General features: G+C 37.0%; 1 protein-coding gene and 1 long non-coding RNA gene across 3 annotated transcripts; both read right to left on the bottom strand.

Annotated features, from left to right (window-relative positions):
* Positions 1-26,125, bottom strand: LOC131521184 (angiopoietin-1-like). 2 transcript variants are annotated; one of them, XM_058745682.1, is made up of 10 exons: positions 25,973-26,125; positions 25,488-25,811; positions 14,571-14,726; positions 14,253-14,374; positions 13,896-14,128; positions 13,163-13,293; positions 12,004-12,105; positions 8,962-9,128; positions 1,208-1,338; positions 1-1,030 (listed from the first exon to the last, which is right to left on the bottom strand). In XM_058745682.1, exons 1-10 carry the CDS (start codon positions 26,054-26,056, stop codon positions 870-872), a joined length of 1,611 nt encoding a protein of 536 aa, XP_058601665.1. In that variant the 5' UTR covers positions 26,057-26,125; the 3' UTR covers positions 1-869. The 2 variants fall into 2 exon arrangements, with proteins under 2 accessions (XP_058601665.1, XP_058601667.1); XM_058745684.1 differs by having other exon boundaries at positions 13,163-13,290.
* On the bottom strand, positions 18,253-21,271 carry LOC131521185 (uncharacterized). The gene is made up of 4 exons (XR_009266224.1): positions 20,163-21,271; positions 19,309-19,349; positions 19,103-19,213; positions 18,253-18,890 (listed from the first exon to the last, which is right to left on the bottom strand). It is a non-coding gene; the product is annotated as an uncharacterized LOC131521185 (long non-coding RNA).

Here is a 26,125-nt window from a genome sequence, read left to right as displayed (position 1 = left end):
TTGTCATCACCTCGAGGATACAGATGATACATCAGATTGTTATCAGCAACTTTTACTGCATACAGTTGTAATATTGTAAGATGTAATATGCAGCAAACTGCATTTAACAACATACTTTAAACACATGGTAACAGCACATAAAACATATTTTTCCATAAATTCTTAATCTAAATGTAAAATTTACTTTTTTAAAACAGGAAAAAATAGCACATTTTAGTTTATGACACACCTGCCATCAAGGCAACACAATCCAAGCTCAGAAAATATTCTAGAAACAATATTTACAACAAAGCCGAAAAATGTAACATGCATATCAAGTATCAAGTATCAGTTTTTTTAAATAGTGCTTGTGCTTAAGTGTTTGTTCTGATAATATCTGCAAACACTTTTTTTTTGATGGTTCTCTAACCGTCATTCTACTGACTGTAAGTATCTTTGTAAGTACATGTCAACTTATTGTACTAACCCTAAACCTACAGTAACACTAACCTAACAGTCTACTAATACTCTAATGAGAGCTAGTTGACATGTAGTTGCAAATTTACTTATAGTTAGTACAATGTCTAAAGTGGACTATCAAAATAAAATGTAACCAAATAGAGTTTAGAAACGAGTTCATGAATTTCCTGAAAGCTGATGACACCAGTAAGTCAAGCCCTCAGTAGAGAGTTCCATCAACACAACAGACTATTTAAAGAACACAATGTATAACATGAGGAAAAGGTAATAAACATATAAGAATTATAGTAGTTTGACATTGAATTTCCCACACAAACTTGATTAAAATATTTAACCAGTTACACAGCATATGTATAAGTTCATTCATTGTGGAAAAATGTGTGATAATTTGATGACAGATGATCGGTTTCTCAAAATTCTAATGGGTGGATCATCATGGTGGTTGCACGTAAAGAGTAGTTGGGGCCTTTGAAGTAGTGCCACTTGATGCCATCAAGTTTGCCTGAATTTTGTCCAGAGGTGTAGTAGATGCCGTTGAGGTTTGATGGGCCACAGGCATCAAACCACCAGCCTTCAGAAGAACAATGAATAATGTTAAGATAGAGAGATAGTTCAGAAAAAGGTTTAGTATTGATCATCATCTGCTTTACTCCCAGATGCTAGCAGCACTTTTACAGTGAAAGGGAATGAAGTTTTGTTACATTAAACTATAAACTTTGCCCTGCTCCAATGCTATTGAGCTGCTTACCGCCTGTGAGCATGAGTGCACACTTGCAGATGCAGTTGTCATTATCCATGTCTTTTGTGCTAAAGTCAGCCCCATTTATTACCAAACTGCTCTGTCTGCCAGCTGTACCACTGTAGCTTTTCAGGAACAACCTAACACAGAAAGACAGGTAGATAATAAGAGAGTATATATATATATTTATTTATTTTTTATTTATTTATTTATTTTTTATTGACTATTTCACTTCCTTTTATGTAAAGCACTTTGAATTACCACTGTGTATGAAATGTGCTATATAAATAAACTTGCCTTGCCTTGCCTTATAAAATAAAGCAGTACTGCATCCTGTATATATATATATACATATACTTAGGGGTGAGTACACCCCTCACATTTTTGTAAATATTTTATTATATCTTTTCATGTGACAACACTGAAGAAATGACACTTTGCTACAATGTAAATTAGTGAGTGTACAGCTTGTATAACAGTGTAAATTTGCTGTCCCCTCAAAATAACTCAACACACAGCCATTAATGTCTAAACCGCTGGCCACAAAAGTGAGTACACCCCTAAGTGAAAATGTCCAAATTGGGCCCAATTAGCCATTTTCTCTCCCCGGTGTCATGTGACTCGTTAGTGTTACAAGGTCTCAGGTGTGAATGGGGAGCAGGTGTGTTAATTTTGGTGTTATCGCTCTCACTCTCTCATACTGGTCACTGGAAGTTCAACATGGCACCTCATGGCAAAGAACTCTCTGAGGATTTAAAAAAAAGAATTGTTGCTCTACATAAAGATGGCGTAGGCCAGGGGTCCCCAACCTTTTTTACACCGCGGACCGATTACAGTTTGAAAACTATCTTTCTGGGTGGGGGGTGGGGGAGTTACATTTATATAACAGTATAAATGTATTCATTTATACTGTTATAAGCACATGTTGAAGTAGATTCGTCTCTTGTCGAATATGCGCTGTTAGTGTAGCGTTAGAAAACTCTGTCAGTTTTTTTTTTACTTTCACTTTCTGTATGACTGAAGTTAAGACGTTCACCGGTTTAAAACTGAATTATTTCCAGTACTGCGACGTAACTGCAAACCCGCATGCATATACAGGTGCTGGTCATATAATTAGAATATCATCAAAAAGTTGATTTATTTCACTAATTCCATTCAAAAAGTGAAACTTGTATATTATATTCATTCATTACACACAGACTGATATATTTCAAATGTTTATTTCTTTTAATTTTGATGATTAGAACTGACAACTAAGGAAAATCCCAAATTCAGTATCTCAGAAAAGTAGAATATTGTGAAAAGGTTCAATACTGAAGACACCTGTGCCACACTCTAATCAGCTAATTAACTCAAAACACCTGCAAAGGTCTCTCAGTCTAGTTCTGTAGGCTACACAATCATGGGGAAGACTGCTGACTTGACAGTTGTCCAAAAGACGACCATTGACACGTTGCACAAGGAGGGCAAGACACAAAAGGTCATTGCAAAAGAGGCTGGCTGTTCACAGAGCTCTGTGTCCAAGCACATTAATAGAGAGGCGAAGGGAAGGAAAAGATGTGGTAGAAAAAAGTGTACAAGCAATAGGGATGACCGCACCCTGGAGAGGATTGTGAAACAAAACCCATTCAAAAATGTGGGGGAGATTCACAAAGAGTGGACTGCAGCTGGAGTCAGTGCTTCAAGAACCACTACGCACAGACGTATGCAAAACATGGGTTTCAGCTGTCGCATTCCTTGTGTCAAGCCACTCTTGAACAACAGACAGCGTCAGAAACATCTCACCTGGGCTAAAGACAAAAAGGACTGGACTGCTGCTGAGTGGTCCAATGTTATGTTCTCTGATGAAAGTAAATTTTGCATTTCCTTTGGAAATCAGGGTCCCAGAGTCTGGAGGAAGAGAGGAGAGGCACACAATCAATGTTGCTTGAGGTCCAGTGTAAAGTTTCCACAGTCAGTGATGGTTTGGGGTGCCATGTCATCTGTTGGTGTTGGTCCACTGTGTTTTCTGAGGTCCAAGGTCAACGCAGCCGTGTACCAGGAAGTTTTAGAGCACTTCATGCTTCCTGCTGCTGACCAACTTTATGGAGATGCAGATTTCATGTTCCAACAGGACTTGGCACCTGCACACAGTGCCAAAGCAACCAGTATCTGGCTTAAGGACCATGGTATCCCTGTTCTTAATTGGCCAGCAAACTCGCCTGACCTTAACCCCATAGAAAATCTATGGGGTATTGTGAAGAGGAAGATGCGATATGCCAGACCCAACAATGCAGAAGAGCTGAAGGCCACTATCAGAGCAACCTGGGCTCTCATAACACCTGAGCAGTGCCACAGACTGATCGACTCCATGCCACGCCACATTGCTGCAGTAATTCAGGCAAAAGGAGCCCCAACTAAGTATTGAGTGCTGTACATGCTCATACTTTTCATGTTCATACTTTTCAGTTGGCCAGGATTTCTAAAAATCCTTTCTTTGTATTGGTCTTAAGTAATATTCTAATTTTCTGAGATACTGAATTTGGGATTTTCCTTAGTTGTCAGTTATAATCATCAAAATTAAAAGAAATAAACATTTGAAATATATCAGTCTGTGTGTAATGAATGAATATAATATACAAGTTTCACTTTTTGAATGGAATTAGTGAAATAAATCAACTTTTTGATGATATTCTAATTATATGACCAGCACCTGTATATCTTAAATGCAGGGATACATGAAAGAGGAATCAATTCGGTATGCCGCACTGTCTGAAACACGTCTCTATGCTTGTGTGCACTTCGGGTGTGTGCGAGTACAGCGCGCAAGTAACAAATTGAGTTCTGTTTCATTTCTTCTTGTGGTTTTAAATAGCTTGAACGTGTAAATTGGCAAATTAATCTGCGACTCACATGCCGAACGGTGGGGTCTGGACCTGGTCCGTATATCACGGATCAACTGCGATCCGTTTAAGCCCTAATAGCCATGACAGATCAGAGCAATCTTTTATTTACTAATTTAACATGAAATCGTCAAATTACTACTAGATATCAATCGCATACAACGAAAATACAGAATAATTAGAAGATTGCCAAGACCCTGAAACTGAGCTGCAGCACGGTGACCATACAGCGGTTTAACAGGACAGGTTCCACTCAGAACAGGCCTCGCCATGGTTGATCAAAGAAGTTGAGTGCACGTGCTCAGCGTCATATCCAGAGGTTGTGTTTGGGAAATAGTCGTATGAGTGCTGCCAGCATTGCTGCAGAGGTTGAAGGGGTAGGGTGTCAGCCTGTCAGTGCTCAAACCATACGCCGCACACTGCATCGAATTGGTCTGCATGGCTGTCGTCCCAGAAGGAAGCCTCTTCTAAAGATGATGCACAAGAAAGCCCGCAAACAGTTTGCTGAAGACAAGCAGACTAAGGACATGGATTACTGGAACCATGTCCTGTGGTCTGATGAGACCAAGATAAATTATTTGGTTCAGATGGTGTCAAGCGTGTGTGGTGGCAACTAGGTGAGGAGTACAAAGACAAGTGTGTCTTGCCTACAGTCAAGCATGGTGGTGGGAGTGTCATGGTCTGGGGCTGCATGAGTGCTGCCGGCACTGGGGAGCTACAGTTCAGCAGAGCATGATCCCCTCCCTTCGGAGACTGGGCCGCAGAGCAGTATTCCAACATGATAACGACCCCAAACACACCTCCAAGACGACCACTGCCTTGCTAAAGAAGCTGAGGGTAAAGGTGATGGACTGGCCAAGCATGTCTCCAGACCTAAGTCCTATTGAGCATCTGTGGGGCATCCTCAAACAGAAGGTGGAGGAGCACAAGGTCTCTAACATCCACCAGCTCCATGATGTCATCATAGAGGAATGGAAGAGGACTCCAGTGGCAACCTGTGAAGCTCTGGTGAACTCCATAACCAAGAGGGTTAAGGCAGTGCTGGAAAATAATGGTGGCCACACAAAATATTGACACTTTGGGCCCAATTTGGACATTTTCACTTAGGGGTGTACTCACTTTTGTGGCCAGAGCTTTAGACATTAAAGGCTGTGTGTTGAGTTATTTTGAGGGGACAGCAAATTTACACTGTTATACAAGCTGTACACTCACTACTGCAAAGAAAACAAAAATAACATAATTTACTCAACCATTCTTCTCCCCCGAGTTGCGTCGTCCGCCATTTTAGAGAGTATCACAACGCATACGCACGCTTTCCCCTAAACGTAAACAACACTTAATACACAGATTACGTTCAAGAATGGTTGAGTAAATTATTATTTAATATTATTTAGTTATTTTTGTTTTCTTTGCGCAAAAAAAAGTATTCTTGTAGCGTGACAGAATTTTCATTTTGGGGTGAACTAACCGTTTAAGTGTTACAATATATATATATATATATATATATATATACAGTATCTCACAGAAATGAGTATACCCCTCGCATTTTTGTAAATTTTTTTATTATATCTTTTCATGTGACAACACTGAAGAAATGACACTTTGCAAAAAAAAGTATTCTCGTAGCGTCGCAAAACTGAAGTTGAGCCACTAATGTCACATGGACGGTTTTACCGATGTATTTACTACGTTTCTGGACCTGAGAACATTTCAGTTGTGTTGCTGTCTATGGAGTGTCAGATAGCTCTCCGATTTCATTAAAAACATCTTAATTTGTGTTCCGAAGATGAACGAAGGTCTTACGGGTTTGGAACGACATGAGGGTGAGTAATTAATGACAGAATTTTCATTTTGGGGTGAACTAACCCCAAACTAATCCACTAGGTTCAAATAAATATAAGTTTCAGTTCATTAACATTAGTTCATGCACCAGGCATTACGAGCAAGCAATGCTTGGTTAATGCTTGGCTGATGTTATATTTTCTGCTCTGTAATTGTACTATAATTTTGCTAATATAATTCAAGTTCATGGTTTAACAACAAAAATAGTATAATAGTAGATTTATGAACTGACAATAAACTAGATTTGTAAATGCTGTATTTTGGTTCATTGCTAGCTGATAGCTAATAGATGAATTGAACCTTATTATAAAGTGGATGGACATGTTTGATTATTTTTATGTAGCTTGCTTATTTCCAGCATTTTACCTCAAATAGCACCATCGTAGGAATGCATGTTAAGTTAAAAAATCATTTATGGGGTAAACTAAAATACTTCAGTGTAGCACAGTCAGTTGAATGACACAAAAGAAGACTCAAGAACTGGTGCTCATGGCGTAAGCTGCTGAAAAATAATAATACACAAAGACACCTGACTGATACTGACAATTTTCAAGAGAATGACTTTTGTTAAAGGGCTACAACTTTTAAAAATGCGTCTCAGTACGCATTTGTTTATGTTGTCTCTGACTGTTTTGACTGTGTATTGAGTAAACACCACCATACAGAGACAAAGTATTCTGTATCTTAAAAACATATTAATGTTTGAAATCAGGCACAGCACCAGAATTTTTTCTCTACCAGGCTAAAGGGGAGCTAGATCAATATGTGTGGGTGCTAAGAAAATAATTGATATTCATTTTTCAAAAAAAGTCATTTTTTTTAATTAAAAGCAGCTATGGGACACACCACATTTAACAGAAGTATAGTTTTAAATTTTATTTGGCAAAGAATTGGTATTCAACAAAATAAACACAAGCTTAATACAAGTGACCACAAGACAACGACAAAAACCTTTTACATGCAAAGGTGAAAGACTTCAGAACTGGACAGCAACCATGTGCTCAGCATTATCAAAACAATTCAGATGTATGTATTATCTGTGCATACTTTACACTTAAATTAAACATTAAACGAACACTACTACAACATTAAACGAATGTAATATACTGACACATATCCGGTTTTCGTCCACCTGTTTACGTTAACTTAAGCCATAACCGACTGTATTTACGTGAGATAGTCCTCACACATCAGTTGTGTCATTCAGCGTGATTCCGCCTATCCCAGCTTCACTTACTGCAAGTTAATCGATAACGAATTGTGGATTGGATGGTAATTTTGTGCTACGACGAGCTTGGTTGCCTTTGATTAGGCTGTTCTCGCGGGACACTAAAAATAGAGCTGAAATACAGGACTGTCCCGGAAAAAACAGGACATCTGGTCAACTTATTGGGGGGGGCTATACTGGGGCTATTCAAAATTCTGATGGGGCTATAGCCGCCCTAGCCCCGGTGTAGCGCCGTCACTGTCTGAAATCAGATTATACTTAATCAGCACAAACTATGCTACAGTAATATGTGAGCAGCATGAATGTACATATTAGTGTTTTTGAGAAAACAAAGTTTATGCATGGTTAGTGAAAAACTAAAAAGTTTAAGTCACTGAAATAAGCCCATAAAACACATACTGAACATTTGTTCACAAGACTTTTGAGATCTGGATGGGGTAGACTAGAGTTTTTTGCTACAAAATGATGAAAAATGATGAAAATCATCCTGCTCACTCATTCACAGAAAAAAATACATATATTTATTTAACTTTTGTAAGACATGTTTTGAGTTAGAAAGGCCGTATGCTAGGGAGTGACAATGGCCATCAATATTTGGTGATTCACACCTAAGAGACAAAGGGCTTGAACAGTCACACACCTTTGTGCCAAACATGCAATGAAATGACACACATTTCAAAATGTTTCACTTGATTTCACACATGTAGTCAGGAATTATAGTTTGGAAAAAGTCTAACTAGTAAAATGTGTACAAGTTATGTCACAAAAACACAATAATAACTAATGCAAGTAATCTTACTAATCAGAATGCTATTCTCCACGGGATCAAGCCTTATCGTGTTCTTCTTCTAAGGTAAATTCTGTCTCATTTCTCTCAGTGCGTTTTCTTTCAAATACGAACAGACTTAAATGGCTTCATTTAAAGGTAGACATTTCAAGCTTTCTATACATATATGTATCATGTCTGTGAGGCAAATATTTGCTGAGATTCAGGTTGTTTTATTTAGAAAGCTTACAGAGACCGAGATGGCAGAGAGCGCACCCTGTTTGTTTTCATTATTTTACAAAAGCACATTGTTTTGTCATTATTATGACTATACACAAGTGAAAGTAGACCCTTTACAGTTTCAAACCTTATTCTTATCTGTGTGATCAAAAATTACAGATTATTTTTGTGCTTTTCGTGGTCATCAAGAAAAAGCTGCACCGGTGTGGCCTTCGACCCCAGAGCGTTAAGAGCGTACTGAAAGCACTATAGTATAGCATGCTCTAAAACACGGGTGTCAAACTCAGTTCCTGGAAGGCAACAGCCCTGCATAGTTTAGCTTCAATCCTAATTAAACACACCTGATCCAGCTAATCAAGTTTTTCAGGCTTATTTGAAAAATACATGGCTTGTGTGTTGAGGCAGGGTAGGAACTAAATTCTGCAGGGCTGTGGCCCTACAGGAACTGAATTTGACACCCCTGCTCTAAATCTATCACTAACTGCATAATCTGCATTATTGACACACCTAGGTGCATTTTGGGCCTTTTTCTGAATTGCTTCCTGTGAAACAACTGGCTGTCATGAGACAAACATATTTTGATAATGAATAATAGCACTGAAGCCAAATTGAATGCGTGAAAGATTGTGTCTGTTTTGATGTCTCCGTATGTATGGAAACTGAGGGTATGAAGAGTTTAGTCAAGCAGCCCAGAAAAGCAGTGCAATGTGTTATTAAAGGTTTTTTACAATAAATATGTCATAAAACAATTCTGGGTTGAAAGAGCAATGAGTTTAAATTTAAGTAAATTTACCCAACTCTCTACCTGTAGTTTTGTTTCTCACTACCAAGGTAAAACTTGTCATATTGGGAGAAGGCCACTTTGCCATCCCAGTCTGTCAGCTCCAGTCTAAGAGTGTACTGCCTCTGATTGGTCAACTTGTACACCAGCTCATTGCCCAACCAGTGTTCTCCAGTCAGACTCCCAAAGCCCTGAAATACACAAACACATGCACATTTTTTTTTAATAATGGTAGGGACTTTCCATTGACTTCTGTTTAGACATACTATCTTGGCAATTTGTGAACATTTGTACAAGTATTTTACAATTCAGCGAACTGGTGTAGAATTTGTATGAATGTATAATCTAATTTGTACTTATTTGTCAACTAACTCTCATTGGAGTATTAGTAGTCTGTTAGGTTTTGGTTTAGGGTTAGTAGAATACAACCCAAATTACGGAAATTTTGGGACGGTTTTTTAAATTTGAATAAAATTAAAACTAAAAGACTTTCAAATCACATGAGCCAATATTTTATTCACAATAGAACATAGAGAACATAACATATGTTTAAATGGAGAAATTGTACACTTTTATCCACTAAATGAGCTCATTTCAAATTTGATGCCTGCTACAGGTCTCAGAAAAGTTGGCACGAGAAAAGGGCTGAAAAAGCAAGAAATTTTGAAAAGATTCAGCTGGGAGAACATCTAGCAACTAATTAAGTTAATTGACATCAGGTCTGTAACATGATTAGCTATAAAAGGGATGTCTTAGAGAGGCATAGTCTTTCAGAAGTAAAGATGGGCCAAGACTCTCCTATCTGTGAAAGAGTGCGTAAAAAGATTGTGGAATACTTTAAAAACAACGTTCCTCAACATCAAATTGCAAAAGCTTTGCAAATATAATCATCTACAGTGCATGACATCATCAAAAGATTCAGAGAAACTGGAGAAATCTCTGTGCGTAAGAGACAAGGCCGAAGACCTTTGTTGGATGATCGTGGTCTTCGGGCCCTCAGACGACACCGCATCACTCATCGGCATAATTCTGTCATTGACATTACTAAATGGGCCCAGGAATACTTCCAGAAACCATTGTTGGTAAACAATTTAGGTCGTGTCCTCCGGGCTAAAGAGGAGGGAGAGGTTCAGTTCAAAAGCCAGCATATCTGATGGTATGTGGGTGCATAAGTGCATACAGTATGGGCAGCTTGCATGTTTTGGAAGGCACTATGAATGCTGAAAGGTATATTAAGGTTTTAGAGCAACATATGCTCCCCTCCAGGCAACGTCTATTTCAGGGAAGGCCTTGTGTATTTCAGCAAGACAATGCAAAACCACATACTGCAGCTATTACAACTGCATGGCTTCGTAGTAGAAGAGTTTGGGTGCTGAATTGGCCTGCCTGCAGTCTAGATCTTTCACCTATAGAGAACATTTGGCGCATCATTAAAGGAAAAATACGTCAAATACGACCACAAACTCTTCAACAGCTGGAAACCTATATCAGGCAAGAATGGGACCAAATTCCAACACCAAAACTCCAGAAACCCATAATCTCGATACCCAGATGTATTCAAACTGTTTTGAAAAGAAGAGGAGATGCTACACCATGGTAAACATGCCCCATCATCCCAACTATTTTGAGACCTGTAGCAGGCATCAAATTTGAAATGTGCTCATTTTGTGCAAAATTTTTTTACATTTCTCAGTTTAAACATTTGTTATGTTATTTATGTTCTATTGTGAATAAAATATTGGCTCATGTGATTTGAAAGTCTTTTAGTTTTCATTTTATTCAAATTTAAATAACATCCCAACATTTCCGGAATTCGGGTTGTAAGTTGACATGGCCATGCAAAGATACTCATAGTCAGCAGAAATTGTGTTGGGGAGCATCAAAATAAAGTGTTAGCAGATATTAAGCAGACATTCTACTAATACTATAATGACTTGTAGTTGACATTGTAGTTACAAACTTATATACAGTATTGTTAGTAGAATGTCTAAAGTGGATTATCATAAAAAAGTGTTCCCATATTTTCCAAAATCTAACGCACACAAAAACCTGAATTTTTACATTTTCATTAGGAAGCTATTTGTTACATTGCCTAGTTCAACCTTCAACCAAATGCCTAGTGTGAGAATTCAAAACTATAATTTACTTGAAACTTTAACCAGAAAACTTGGGACAATCGAAATTATATTTAGAAGACCAGGCAAGGTTTACAGCAGATATGTTACTAAAAGCTACTATTCCAAACATCGCAGGCAAGTACAATGCTACCTGTCCAACAATATCCATTGTATTAATTTGTTCACTTATTTTAATTAAGGTCAACTGTGGCCAAGATTTAACTAAAATGAGGGAGGAAATTAATAAAAATCATCTGTCTCACTATTCAGCAAACTGATGATGAATTTGTATGAATGTTGTACGTTTTCATAAGATCATGCCCACTGGGAACAAATTCTTAATTTATGACCACAATATATATATATATATATATATATATATATATATATTTCTGTCTATAGCATGTCATGTGAGGGACTGTTTTTCCCAATGTAATTCAATAAATTAAATCAAAATAAATAAATTTAGTTGGTGTTTGACAAAAACCATAACTTTTTTTTTTTTTTTTGTCATAAAGACTTAATAGGATTTGTTTCAGGACAGCTGTACTGTATCGTGGAGATATTACCCATAACAAGATCAGAATAGTGAGAACTGGCTTGTCCATACCACAGGCAAATCATGTCCTCTAAATGAACCAAATCAAGATGGCAGTTGCTATGTGCCTCTTTCTGTGTACCAGGCCAGTCACTTCTGGGAGTTATGCCAGGCCTCGGTCAGCACTACTAAGTACAAACCAAACCAGTGAGTTGTCCTTTCAATATCCTTTGTACATGCTGAACTCCACTGCTGGATTGCTTTGTTCAAAAATTATGTTCCCTAATATTTTTAACAAGACTTTAATCGTAATTTCAGTCAGAAGATTAATAAACCTAGCTGGGATCCAATGACATTTATTGCCACTTCTAATATCTTAAGAAATTATTTGTTTCACTTCATAAGACTTACCATCTTATACTCCTTCCAAGTTCTGTGGAAGTCCAACGTTCCATCTTTCCTCAACTGTATGACGGTCCAGCCGCCACCAGAACTTTCCATGTTGCAATAAACCTAGTAGGAGAAGATACAACAGGATAAGATGGAGGCTTATGGCATTTATGCTCCTTAAATTCAAGGGTTTTATTCATAATTTAGAACAGTACTTAAAAAGCTGAGCACATAGTGTTGGTTTTAAGGACAATTGTATTTGAGTGGAAAATTATCTTTTGTGCACTTACAAATGTAAGCAAAACAAAATAAAGGCTACTTATGAATTCTGATGATTTACTTTATCAGGAAGTACATTTAAAGTTGTTGAATTACTGCAAGTTGAAATTACTACTGCGGATTCACAATTTTCCACTTAAAAACTAAAGTAGCATAGGTTTTTAATTTTGGCAGGTTAATTTTTTTTTTCTAGTATATTGCTCTTCTGCTAATATGGCCATCGACCAGATTAAATGTAATAATGGGCTTGCTACTCACAGCACCAGAACTCAGAATTAAGTTACGAGGCCAGTACAGGCAGTGTAAGCTCTGGAGTGCCGCATCCACGCAGCTGTTACTCTGAGAGTTCAGCCAAGAGTATTTCCAGCTCTTGCTTTTCCGAGTTAGCCAATACCTGATACAGTGTACTCTGACACAGATATACTGTAGGTTGATTACTCCAGAAAAAGCAAACATAACATTTTTGGTTATGACTTTATTCAGTATGTTGCCCATGCTTTATTCTAAATCTATGCTATACATGTTGAAAATAATATTAAACTCAGGAGTCACTGATGTGCCTATATATTAATTATCTTCAATAATCAGCAGGTCATACAAAAACATACTAGTGGGATCATACATATTTGCCAGTTTTCATTACCATCAGAGTATGTTGGTAATGTGGAAAGCCCCACAGAAAAGTTAGATTATGAAATAAAAGTCAACAACAAAATGCTTTTTTCATAGTTGTCTCATCACATACGGAAGGAGGAAGTATTTTAAAACAAAAAATTTACTCACTTCACTTTAGAAGGAAAGAAATGTTATGTATGAGGAAACATCCACAGCAAAACATAACAAATGCAACACTACTGGCCTGACTCCTGTAGCTGTGTTATCAGATCCCATTTAGACTGACCTTATGCATGTCTTGCATGCTAATGTAGATGGTGTAAATTCCACTCCTGTTAAATCCAGCCCGGAAGAGTTCAGCACAGTCTCTGTATTTTCTCTGCTCATCCATTTGTTTGAAAACATTTGGACTCACTGCTTCAAACAAGCATGGATGTAGAAAGTAAAGACTGCATTCAGTTTTTGCTTATACAGTACATAGAGAGAGAGAAAAAAGGGGGGTTTGTAAGCTATTGCGAGTAAATCTGACTACAAATACTGGTTACAGCCTTGTGGATATAAAAATGAGACCTTTGCTCAAATCACAGTGTTTGGGCTACCAACTGAATCCTAAAAAGCTTAAGTGAATGAATCCATCTCTATATACGTGACTTGCTCTAAGTGCTCAGCCTCATATATCTGTATATTGAGGTTGAAGTGGGACGTGGGAAGTGTGCGACTCTGTGACATTTCAGGCAGTGTTTCAGATCCAAGTAAAACTTGGCAGCAAAGTGGGTTATTTATGGTCTGCAGGACCCCTGATGTGAGCCAGACACATTTGAATTCTACATGATGTAAAGCAGACAGATTTTAAGAAATTAATCACTGGAGTTGATAAAACTGTCAGAGCATGCAATGCAATACAATGTTTGTAACCTCACAAATGAGGGAATTAATTAATAAGTTGTGGGAACAAATTCTCCATGTATTTTTTTTTTCCCTGTCGTGTGCATATATAACTCTATCTCCAATTTGTTTACCTTTGTTCTTAGGGCACATTTTAAGCAGATTACTGATGGTACTTTGCAGTTGTAGTTGCTCACGGTAGAGGGCGCTGTTGTTGGTGATGACCTGCTCTAGATTGAGCTCCAGGCTCTGTATTGAAGAGCTCTGAGATGCCAGGAGTCTCTGGAGCTTTGTCCACTCACTCTTTATCCAACCCAATTCTGCATGATGACGTGCCTCCATGTTACGCACACGCTGCTCTAGGGCACTGAACACAGACATGAATAGGACAAGAATTACCAGAAAACAACAAAAGCAAAAAAAAAATGTAAGTGAAAGATGCATCATGTGTCAAGAAAAGTGTCAAAAAGTGTCATTGAAAAACACTCTACTCTGTTTTGTCCTGAAGTTGGTTGATCTCACTGGTTTGCCGGAGCAGTTTGTTCTCAAGTTTGATGGAGGACAAGGAGTTTTCCAGTGACTGAATCTCCACTCTTGAAGTCTGATTCAAAGCCTGTTATATAAATGACATATTAGTTGTGTTATTGTCATATTAGAGACTTTTCAGCTTCACAATTCTCTGTAGCCATCAACACACTGCAAAAGGGTGTTTCTTATTAAGTAAATTCATGATTTTCCAAGAATACTTACAAGCCAATATTAGCATGTTATGATGAATGCCTTTGGACATTTTGGATATGAATTCACACCTGTGTCTCCATGTCTGTTAGTCTCCTGATGTGTTGGGTGGACTGGGAAAGCAGTTTGGTGCCAAGATTCAGCATGGCTGTCATTTCACTATGTAAAGCATTATTCCGCAGGTGTGTTGTGTCTTCTGTCAGACTCTCTTTTACAAAGACCTCGATCTGTATGCAAACACACAGGCAGAGAGAAAGAGTGACCGGGAGCATAACATTATTCATTATGGTCTTTATACAAAGTCACATACTGTACATTATTTTGAAATACTTGCAGCTGTACTCTTTGGGGCATTGTGCAGGATAGAATCACTCTGGTCTTGAGCAGCTATATATACCCTGAATGAGATGATATTTATTATATTTCATTGTAAATTCTCATATTATAGTCTGGGAACCAAAAAGAGAAAAACAATGAGGAATCCTAATCGTAATTCCTCAAACACCCAAAGTATCATTAGTAATGTCTTTTTGTGAAATGCTTTTTAGTATGAGGACCACTACCTCATTTTTTAGACGAAATGGGGATAAAAGCTCCATTGAATGAGGAATATTTATCTATAAACTCCAGTTAAAATAACAAAACAGCTGCAAGACAAAGTCTGTTTGTTATGCCATGTTGGTGATAAAATATAGATGTGTTTGTTAGCTCTGGCAATCTCATGCATGAAAACTATATTTAACCTTTGAAAAATTAAATCACGTTTTGCCATCAAAATGCAGAAATGTGCTGTGAAATAAAAGCAGGAAACAATATCATAGAGAGAGCCTCTGAAGACACACACAACTGGGTATCAAATTCAGCACTTTTCTTATCATAATATCAGATAATATCAATATTTCTTATATAATATCAGATAATTTGACTTTTTTGCAAGGTTAGTGCAGGATGTAGAATGTCAAGTGGCGTGACTCTCTAAAAACGTAATGACATTTAAGAATAATAATTCCTTGCATTTGTAAAACTTTTTTTTTTACTTGAAAAATACAGAAACTTAATTTTAATTAATATTGACTCTTAAAATAATCAGTCAATCAATCAATCAGTAGGAAAAATGTATAATGTCCTGGCAGAAAATTACCAGTACATTTTCAGTTAAGTTTACGGTCATTTCTTTCGAAATGGGGCTAAAACAATATGCAAAATTCCTTTATTAACACAATACACTGGCTGTATTTTTACTTTTTTTAGAGATTGTGTACACTCACTTTTTACTTGATGGTTACAACAAATGTCATTTTAGAGTCATTCAAATTCCTAAAACATTTCCTAAAAAAAAACAAAAAAACATTTAACGTGTTTTAAATTTCTTTATTGTGATCACTCTTACTGTATACGTCACTGACCTAAATGGGGTAAAGTTCTCAGTGTTTTGCAGTCAAATTCTTTCACACAAGACTCAATAAACCATTACTTTATGAACCTTGCTTTGTGTACATGAATACTGTCATATTGGGACAGAAAGGGTGCATGCCAATCTACTAAACATGTCTTGGAAATTTCATGACTGCATGTTTGATTTTGTACACCTGCCAATAGTTGTTGTAGCAGAAACAAATACCACTATATCCAAGCAAAGCACCAGTTATAAATTGAACATATCATCAAATGTAATGATGTTATGACTCTTCTGCTTACTCTATCACAACAAAGACAATTTGAACACATCCCACAGAGCAATGCTTCAGGACTGGCACATTCTCTGGGTTGCTTATCAGCACTTTGTACAGTGTTTACAGGAAGAGATATTTTCAGCTGCTCTCAGTGAGATGGAGTCCAAGATGTATAAATACTCGCTGCATTGAAGTGATAGCTGTATGTCCTCTGGGCCTGGAGTGCATAACACTCAGATGAAGTGTTGTAACAGGATGTGTTTATCTACTGTCTTGCATCCTAGTAAGACTGTGCTAGCTGGACCAAACAGCCACAGGCAGGGATTAAATAAGTCGCAATCTTCTTTCAGAGCATATCAGTGGTAAGAGAGCAGGGGTTGTGATTTACAGATGTTGTAGACAGGAAGACTTTTCAATAGGTCAAGATAATACAGACTCAGAAACATTAGTGTATTATCTGAGGTAAATTATCTTATCTTATGTTTAGGGATTGGTGATGGTGATGGAAATTACATGTGTAACATATAGTACAATATAACAATAAAATGACCAATTGATTAATTCTGAAATAAGCTCAATACAAAAATAGTTTACAAGTAATATTTAAGTCTTTCATGTCAAGAATGCTGCTCTCCTTATACAGCAGCAGCATCAAAAAAAAAAAAAAACACTACCTGTTTTTTTTGTTTGTTTTTTAAATAAATGTTAAATGGAGCAAATTGGTTTTGTGAGGTCATGACTTTTTTGGTTTGTTTGTTTATTTGATTGTTTATTTTGTTTACATTTTTGATTGTATTGTTACGTTAACACAATATATATTACAATGGTTTAGATTATTAAACATAATAGTTTTATTAAGAATTTTTGTAGACTGATTAAAAGTCTGAAGAGTTAAAACCACTGGTCATTATATATAGATCAGTGGTTAAAACACTAAAACATGTAAGGGATAATCAACGGCTAGCTGTGCATTAAATGATTTGAATGCACGACGTGGAGGCGAAGAACCGCCCGATGCGCAGCGGAGGGTGGTTGCTTCCGCGAAGTGTATTCAAATCGTTTATGCACAGCTAGCCGTTGATTATCCCGTTTATGCCATGGTCATTTGCCAGCATTCACATATTAAAGATGTTAATAATATTTGCGCTGCAATATTTGACCGGAACGATAAAAATGACGGTTATTTTCGTCTGTATTACTATTCAACTGTAACTGTATGTTACTATGGTTACCAATGTTTATAGGAAGCGCATTAATATAGAACGTGATTAAACTGACCAGGAACTACCTGTGCGGTTCAACGAACACCTGCCAGGCAATCAGAATCGAGTATTCAGACAGACCATGGCATAAATAAATAAAGGCCATTTGAAAAGTAACTTATTTAAAATACATAAATAAGATGTGCTTTGTCCCAATTCGCCTACTTGTACTATGCCCTAAAAGTATGTACACTTTTTGTGAAGAAAAAGTACATACTTTTGAGTATGTAGCCTATTAGAATATTAGGCAAGCTTTGGGACATACTACTTCGTCATAGCTGTTTCTTTAACAGACTCTCTGTTGCTTAGTTACGTGCATCATGTAACTGTTTAAACTGCCCTGTCAATCATCTTGTTACAGTTAACAAAATCCACATTTCGTTTAATTTGATTTCCTACCGTATTGGAGAGAAATAAAGAAGCACATCGCGGGTCTTTCATGCCAAGAACTCTGCTCAAGATAACAAAATTTGTCTGGCCCACCTCTGGGCAACAACCTTGCTTAGATTCTGGCCCAGTTCTGGCTGGGTTCCCCGGCCCAAAACTGGCACACACACTGAAAACCAACTCAAACAATTTCCTCTGGCCCAGATGCGGCCCATGCCCTGTAAAATGACTCTTTAATATAAATATATATGAACAAATGCACTACAGTATAAACATTCACAATTTTTAAACCACAAAGTAACAAGTCAATTATATTTACTGTATAATATATATATATATATATATATATATATATGAAGAGTTCATTTGCAGAAACAGATAACTTCGTTTTTAACGGTCATGTTTTTTCATTGTGCATTCTAATTAATCTCAATCAAACTGCATTCAGGTTATTTTGATTAGGTAAAGAATAGCTAATAAATACTAGCTAACTAACACGAAACAAAAACATGATAACAAAAAACATGATTTTTAAAAACATTTAAAAACAGAGTTATCTGTTTTTGCAAATAAACTCTTCATATATAAAACATTGTGTGTCATAATTCAGTTCAGTTCTTATCAAATGGTGTCAGTGCAGACAAGTCAATAATATTGCTGAATATTAGGTGTCTTCAACCAAGCAAGACAAAAGGCAACAGTGACAAGGAACCCAAACCCAAACAAGACCCGGCTCAGTCAGGAAACGGTCTCCTCTGGCCAAACGAATGAACGTGGTGTGATTATTCCAGGCTGCATCAAGTCAGATTGTGGATTGATATCATTCAGAATATTTCATCCAACTTCTTCTGCATGAAGTAATATCATGCCAGCAGGTGAAGCTAGTAAAAAGGGTCAGCGTAGAGGGCTTGTCTGGTTCTCGTAGTCTTTGCCGAGGAACTGTGCTGGGGCCATCTTCACAGGGATCTGTCATCTAGCTGACAAGGTCTCCGCTGACAGTCAGGGATGTGTTGTGGTCGTTCCTTGGCGCATGTCCACCGTCTGGTCTGGATCAGCTGATTACTGTAACCTAGGGATAAGGGTGAGACGGTATATAAGCAACTAATATAAGCAATGATGTCATTCTTCTTACAAATTAACATGTACATTAGATATTATAGGAAGTGTTGCTGCTTGCCCTAATTGGTGCAGCATAAAAATCCTTTAAGAGATTTGAATTATAGAAATGTGATAGTGTGTCATGTGTATGGAAGGTTAAAGAGATGGGACTTTTAAACTCACAGAGTGTCTGCCTCCTGAAGTCCACCCTTTTGATCTGCTGGAGCCACCTCTTCAGTCCCCTTGACCTCCATTTCAGCAGCATTAGCTTGAAAGTTTTTTCCAAATTGCAGCCTTGAAATATGTATAAATATATATTGTAAGGTAATTATTTAATCTTAAGCATTACAGCTTTTTACAATCATTAGGACCAGACCCAGAATTCGCACCTTATATGTTTGATGAATGTTCATGCAGCAGCTCAGAATTTCTGTAAAAAAATAAATGTCAGATTACATATATATAGTGTTCAGATTAAACTTTTAAATTCGTTTGCTCATAATAATCCCCACCAGAGTAAAATAAGTATGATTTTAAGTCACATCATACGGCATATCTATGCTTCAAACGTTTTCATTCACTCTAAAGTGAATCACTCTAAAGTGCAGCAGACAGATTAGGCCTCCATTCAAGAAAAGATGATGCACTTACATTTTACGGCTCTCTTACGTATCTATAGTGTTTTTCTCTGTCAGAGCTTCCAACACGGCAGTGTTACCACAAAATAAATATTATTATTAAATTCAGATTGCACATATTGAATTGCCTTAGCAGGTGTAATGCTACAACAGCGTGCTCAGTTTGATTCACAAACAAATGACTCATTTGAATGGTTAAGTGAATCGAATCAGACAGAGTCACTCGTATAGATGTTTATGGCGCCTGCAGCGCAGTCCGACTCCTTTGATTCAATAGCAATCACTCGTTGAAAAAGACGAATCGAATGAATTCTAGCAAACAAAATAGAATTTAACTCATTAAAATTTAATTACCTAACATTGTCGTGCACTGGATACAGCTCATCGGTTTTTCATATTAAAAAGTTACATATTGTTTTCCCAAAGAGACCGCGCCTGACAGTTAGGCCTAACCTTACTCATCAACACTCAATATATCCGGGACCGAATGGTTTTTCTGACGCTATTATCATCGCAAACCTAACAGAAACCATCTAAAAACTATACTCTTCGTGGCATTTAAACATCAAACAACACTAGATTGATCATTAGATAACTTAACTTACCTTTTTGCAGCTGAAGTATTCCTCTTGAGAACTGTGCCCGCCGAAATCTCCTCAGGATTAACCGCCAAATCTCTCTCTCAGCGGCTGATCTTCATTCTAGCAGCGGCCGCCGGTGACAAAACCAACTCGGGCCGAAGGTAAATTCACGCAACTACACCGAGTGCAGACCTGCCGCACCTACAACAGCTTTCAGCCGAGATCGGCCCAGAGAGAAAAAGCCGCCTGTCAGCTAGAAGTGTTTTGTAGAGTCAGTGCCGCATTTCAGCCAGAATCGGCCCGAGTGTGCTTTCTATCTGTTAATGACCAAACCTATCATTATAAAAGTTAACAGTGTTGCTGCATATGAATTATAACGTGGATAACATTAAATAAATATATTTTTTAATCAGGTTAGACATTGATTATTTATCAATCAAATCCCTTTCTCTACCTGTCGGTCTGTCACGCATATCCGCCATGTTTGTAGTTTTTAACACTTTTTATGCGCGTTTGTAGTTCTAATCGAATTATCGTCCACAGCGCAATGTGTTACGGGCAATATTAGCCGTTAGAAGCATAGACATATAAATACCTATATTTATATGTTTATGGTTAGAAGAGTGTGCATCGATCGATCTGCACTTCGAATTCTAACCGGAAGTAGTAGACCATCCGGGAATCTTTGGCATACTTTTTTAAACATACTATGATTTGGGACATACTAATTCTATTGTCGAATACTATTTAGAACGGATAGTATGCGAATTGGGACGCAGCAACGGTGTCAACATAAGTTTTTTGTTTTGTTTTGTTTTTTAAGGATAGTGAAGTACATTGATCAAAGAGTCTCAAGAGATTCATAGAATGGAAAATTAAGTGGATTTGTGCCTGAACAAATTACATGTACATGTTGGCATACAATGGAAGTATTAAAGTGTATTTCCTTTTTTCCCATTAATCATCAGTCATTAGTCTAAAGCAGTGGTTTTCAAACTTTTTTTTCAGAGCGACCCTATTTTTGTCTTTTTAAATTCCCAGACAGCAACATAGTTTTGGCCCAGATCCAGCTCACATCTGGCCTGTGTGAAATCCATGCGGGCCGGATCAGGGCCGACACTGCTTGCTGTCTGGGTTGACGCGACCCTTATTTATTTATTTATTTAGAAGGAAAGACAACTGCGTTACAGACCGATCTCGAGTCCCACCGTAGAGCTCAATTAATGAGGGTGCTTTGCCTTCATGCACATCTATTCTGACATTATTACAATGTCATTGCGATTTCGAGAGAATATGCGGATGTCACTTCCGAAAGTTTTTTGCAACTTAGTACGCCACATTGGTCCGCTTAGCAGCATGAAAAACGAAACTTTTATTCAAATTCTGAATGCCAGACTACAGCAAAGAAAGCGCGCAAAGTGTGCTTCCTTAAAAAGCTGTCACTCATTTAAGTTTATCGCGATCTCTAATTCAGCTATAATCAATGAATCTGTCAACACAGCACAGTTAAACTCTTATTTACATCACTTCTGCACTCTGTTCATTATAATCAGAGGATTCGCGTCGCGAGCTTCCAGAACTCTGGACTGGACAAGAACACTCGCGTTCTGAGCGGTGAGTGGATTCTGACTCACTAAAGCTCCTCTGATTGGCCATTGCGTTATAGAAATCAAAAGATATGTCTCTGATTTGCTACAGTGTACAACGCTGCAAAAACAGAGCGCAAACACAAATACACATTTGATTCTGACCTGAGGCGGCTGCCGGTTACTTTCGTTTTGTTGTTTATGTTATTTAATTGCTTCTTTCCTGAGTCTTGAATACGTTTTCCTTAAATCATCCTGACGACCCATTTTTTAAGTCTCGCGACCCACCCGAAAACCACTGGTCTAAAGGGACATATTTCCATATTTGTTTAAAAAAAAAAAGAGGGGGGAGTATTTGCTGCAGTGTTTCAATCTTCAGTCCTCTGATTTCACGTAGAACATAGCCCCTAAGGGATGGTTGAAAGCCCACACATCCTCACTGCTGGCTGGTTTGGCTCACTGGGATTTGAAATGGGGACAGGGTGTCTTAGGGACAGATCAAGTCTCCCCCATCAGCTCAGAAACACACAACCCTGCCCCACTGGGGCGCCTACTCACTAAAGACAGCTCTAATGAAGCGCTTGACCGATAGGAATGCAAAAAATAAATTTTGAAGGTGTGGAAAGAGTCATGTCAGTTTGAAATCAAGAGGGAATACAGCAGTCCAGTTGTGCATACGGCAATGGGAAGCACATTCTCATTGTTCAACAGATTTGCTTGCCCTACAAGCAAATGAAAACATATTATAGTATTATTTGTACTAAATGCGATTAGTTACATAAGAGTGTTTGTTAGCACTTAAGAGTAGGACTTAAGTACATCTTCGTAAGTATTTGATAATTACTTCTGTTGTCTTTGAAATATTCTTAAAGTGGACTGTCAAATGTACAGATAAGCTTTTATGGTAAACTAAAATGTATTTTAATGTCATTCTCTTGGAACTTTTATGTTAATGAAGTTGCAATTTAGTACATTTAAAATATATTAACTTTAAATGTTATATCAAATAACACAACATTTAATGAAGAACTTTACATGTGCTTTAGTATGTTAGCTAACAAGTGTACTTTTTCTACCCATTACAAAAGATTATTAAAATATAGTGATTTAAAATGGATTTTTTTAAGTACAGCTTTTGATTTGACATTATTACAAAGTGCACTTTTTAAAACATTATTTTTAAGTACACTTAAGTAGCCTTAATTTCATTTCTTTTTCATTTATTTATTATTATTGTTATTTTTTTGTTATTTATGTATTAATTTATTAATATTTATTAATTTTATTTTTTTGATAGACACTGCAGGTGGATAATAAATACAATTAAGCACACTTTTTTTCACAAGCCCTCTATATGCATGTAGGTATCCTTACTGTCACAATATACAATGCCACAAGCACACCTCTCAACCCTTGACCTGGTCACTGTGTGAAGAACAAAGAGTTTAGTGTCAGTTCTTTGTGCAGTCTGGAGGAAATTCTCTTGCAATACAAATTAAGCAATGTTGACGTCCTTGGCTGGGAACCTACTGGGAATGTAGTGCAGCACTTTAGACTCATAGATATAGTTTGTATTGTAATAATATTTCACAATCAGTAAAATTATATAAAATGCAAAATATTGATAACCAACCACCAGGGCAAAGTTAAAATAAGATGTCAATACCTGCTTCCTAATCTACAATAGAATAGACAGAACATCTTACAAATCTGAACATGACCTATTGGTCAAATTTTACTTAAAGCCTTTATGTATAATTCATTATAAAGGTATTCATTATGTACATTGTAATGCATTATATCTTTTCATAAATAATTGTAACCGAAGTTAAAATGCATTATAAATATTTGAAGGTTTGTTTGTTGTGTGATTTAATGCATTATACTTTCTGAAGGTGTAACAATGAATAGCTGAGTAGAATTATATCTATGGTTACAATTATTCATGAGATTATACAGTGCATTACAAGGCATAATTATGCATCAAAACTACTTTTATAATGCATTAGATATTAAGGCTTTAAGTAAAGTGTTAACAAACTATTTTATGTTTTGGTAGATTGATGGTAAATTTGTATGAATTCTTAAGATTCGAGTAATAAAAACATGATTTTCTATTAATAAAATAATAAAGAAATATATTTTTTAAAATAAAGAATTTACCCCAAGCTGGGTGAATGATATTCATAAGAATTTGTCATTGCTTCGCAAAAAAAGAAAAACTGAAAAATTGCTATAACAAAAAAAGAAAAATTAAAAAATTGCTATAACTTTATGAGCAAAAAATATGGTAGCAACATTTAATTTTTACATATTTAACTTAAATTCATAGAAAAAAAAAAAAATATATATATATATATATATATATATATATATATATATAAATATGTCACGGGTCCGGTTCATGGACTTCTGTCCAATTGCCACCAGAGGTCGCCCCTCCATCATATTGAATTTCACACCGACTGTTACATGTCACTCTGATTTCACACAGCTGTAACCAATCACACACACACTATATTACACCCACTCAGATCCTTCTCAGACTGCCAAGTATTGTTTGCGCATATCACTGTGTTAGCGATAGCAACTTTACAGAGCCTTTCCGTGTTTCTAGTCCAGTCCAGTCCAGTCCAGTCCAGTCTAGTCTTGTATCTTAGCCTGTTTATCTCGTCTTGTCAGTCTGCTGCCTGCCCTGGAATTATCGCCTGTCTTGAATTAACCCTTTGTCTCGCCGTTTCGGACTCTGTTCGCCCCTCATCTGGACTATTGTCTGTCTGTTTGGATTTCTGTTCGCCTCGCCCCCTGGATTACGTGTGCCGTCGATCGACCCACACCTGTTTACTGGACTGCTCTTGTGACTTGCCCTCTATATACCTGTTTGCTAGTGTTTGATCCTGCCTGTGTATGACCATGTCTATGAATAAAGCCTTGCACATGGATCCACACGTCTCATGTTCTGATCATTCTGTAACAAAATATATATATCAAAAATCTATTTTTGTCCGTTTACGAATTTTCACTGTAAATTATAAGAAGACTTGTTCTTTTTTAATTCTGTAACTGTACTTTACTATATAATTACATGGAATATCCCATTAGATCTCTTACAGTTTTAGGGAAACTTACTGTTAACCAATTCACAAGCATTTTTTTCTTGTTTTTTGAAACCATTAAAATTACAATAATTTTGGTTAGGAATTGCCATGAGAGTGTGTTGTACTAGACTATAACATGAAGAGCAGGAAATGAGGCTGATCAAATCCTTGACTGTCAAGCTGTTCCCCAAAGTATTCCCTGACATTGAGAGACTGAACAGACACAGAAATTGTGGATCCAGAACTGAGCCTGAAGTGTTTCATTCTAATGTATCTGTGCTCTGGGATTAAAACCCACTTTTAAAAAAAAACATTCAGTGATACGCTAAAAAAATAAATACATTCTGCAACATTACACAATTTATTTGTACATTAATTGTGCCTAAATTACATGTCTTGCCAAATGGGCAAGACATTAGATGCCAAATGGGGTCTGCACATCGATGCAAACCATTTGTTCTTAGTGTGAACAATGATACGAAGAAAACTTTTGCACTATAAAGAATACCTTTTGTACAATAAAAAGATTCCATTGATGCTAAAGGTTCTTTATTGAACAACAGATACCAATAAAGAACCTTTATTTTTAAGTGCGTGTGATCCACTCACTCTCCATCAGCAGTGCTTTGGTCAACAGCAGCACATTAAATGACATGTTGACTTACCTTTTGGAGCCAGTGGGTGTAATTTTCCATGGCAAGCTCTAGGTGTTGGAACCGCTGGTTTAAGCAGCTTTGCTTCCCCTGTGGAGATTCTTTCTGGACACTGTTACCTTCATAATTACCATCATGTTCTTCTGGCCAGCTACCAGTCCTGCTCTCCTCAGGTTCTGGCAGAATGAAGGTGTAGCTACATTCTCCAAGCTGAACTGAGTTTAAATGCTGAGTGCTGCCACCAGAAACGTCTGTTAATTTATCCACAGGTGAAACTTCAATGATTGATGTCCTCACCAGCAATAACGTCAAATGCAGAAGAATATTGATCTTCATCTTTATGGCAAAACAGGTACAGACTGTCAAATCTTCTTGCATAGATTAAATGAGTGATCATTTCTAAATAAACACATTAAGAAATGTGCCAGTCCATCTAAACCATTTTTTTCCAGAAACTACTGTACATATGATTGCTCTTCTCAAACTGAAGTGTTTACCATTGAGACGCCAATCCTCTGTCCTGCTCCAGTACCATAGAACAAGTGATTGCCACCTCTATCTTCAAAGTGAACTCCAGGCATGTGCTGTACGTGTGAGAGAGTGAACAGTGGGTTTTGTAGACTGTGTGTTCAGAAAAGACGGTTCTATCT

Source organism: Onychostoma macrolepis, chromosome 16, assembly GCF_012432095.1.
Source record: "Onychostoma macrolepis isolate SWU-2019 chromosome 16, ASM1243209v1, whole genome shotgun sequence".
In the NCBI taxonomy this organism is placed as follows: domain Eukaryota; kingdom Metazoa; phylum Chordata; class Actinopteri; order Cypriniformes; family Cyprinidae; genus Onychostoma; species Onychostoma macrolepis.
Note: the sequence above shows the minus strand (reverse complement) of the source record. Positions and strands in the feature narration are given on the sequence as shown.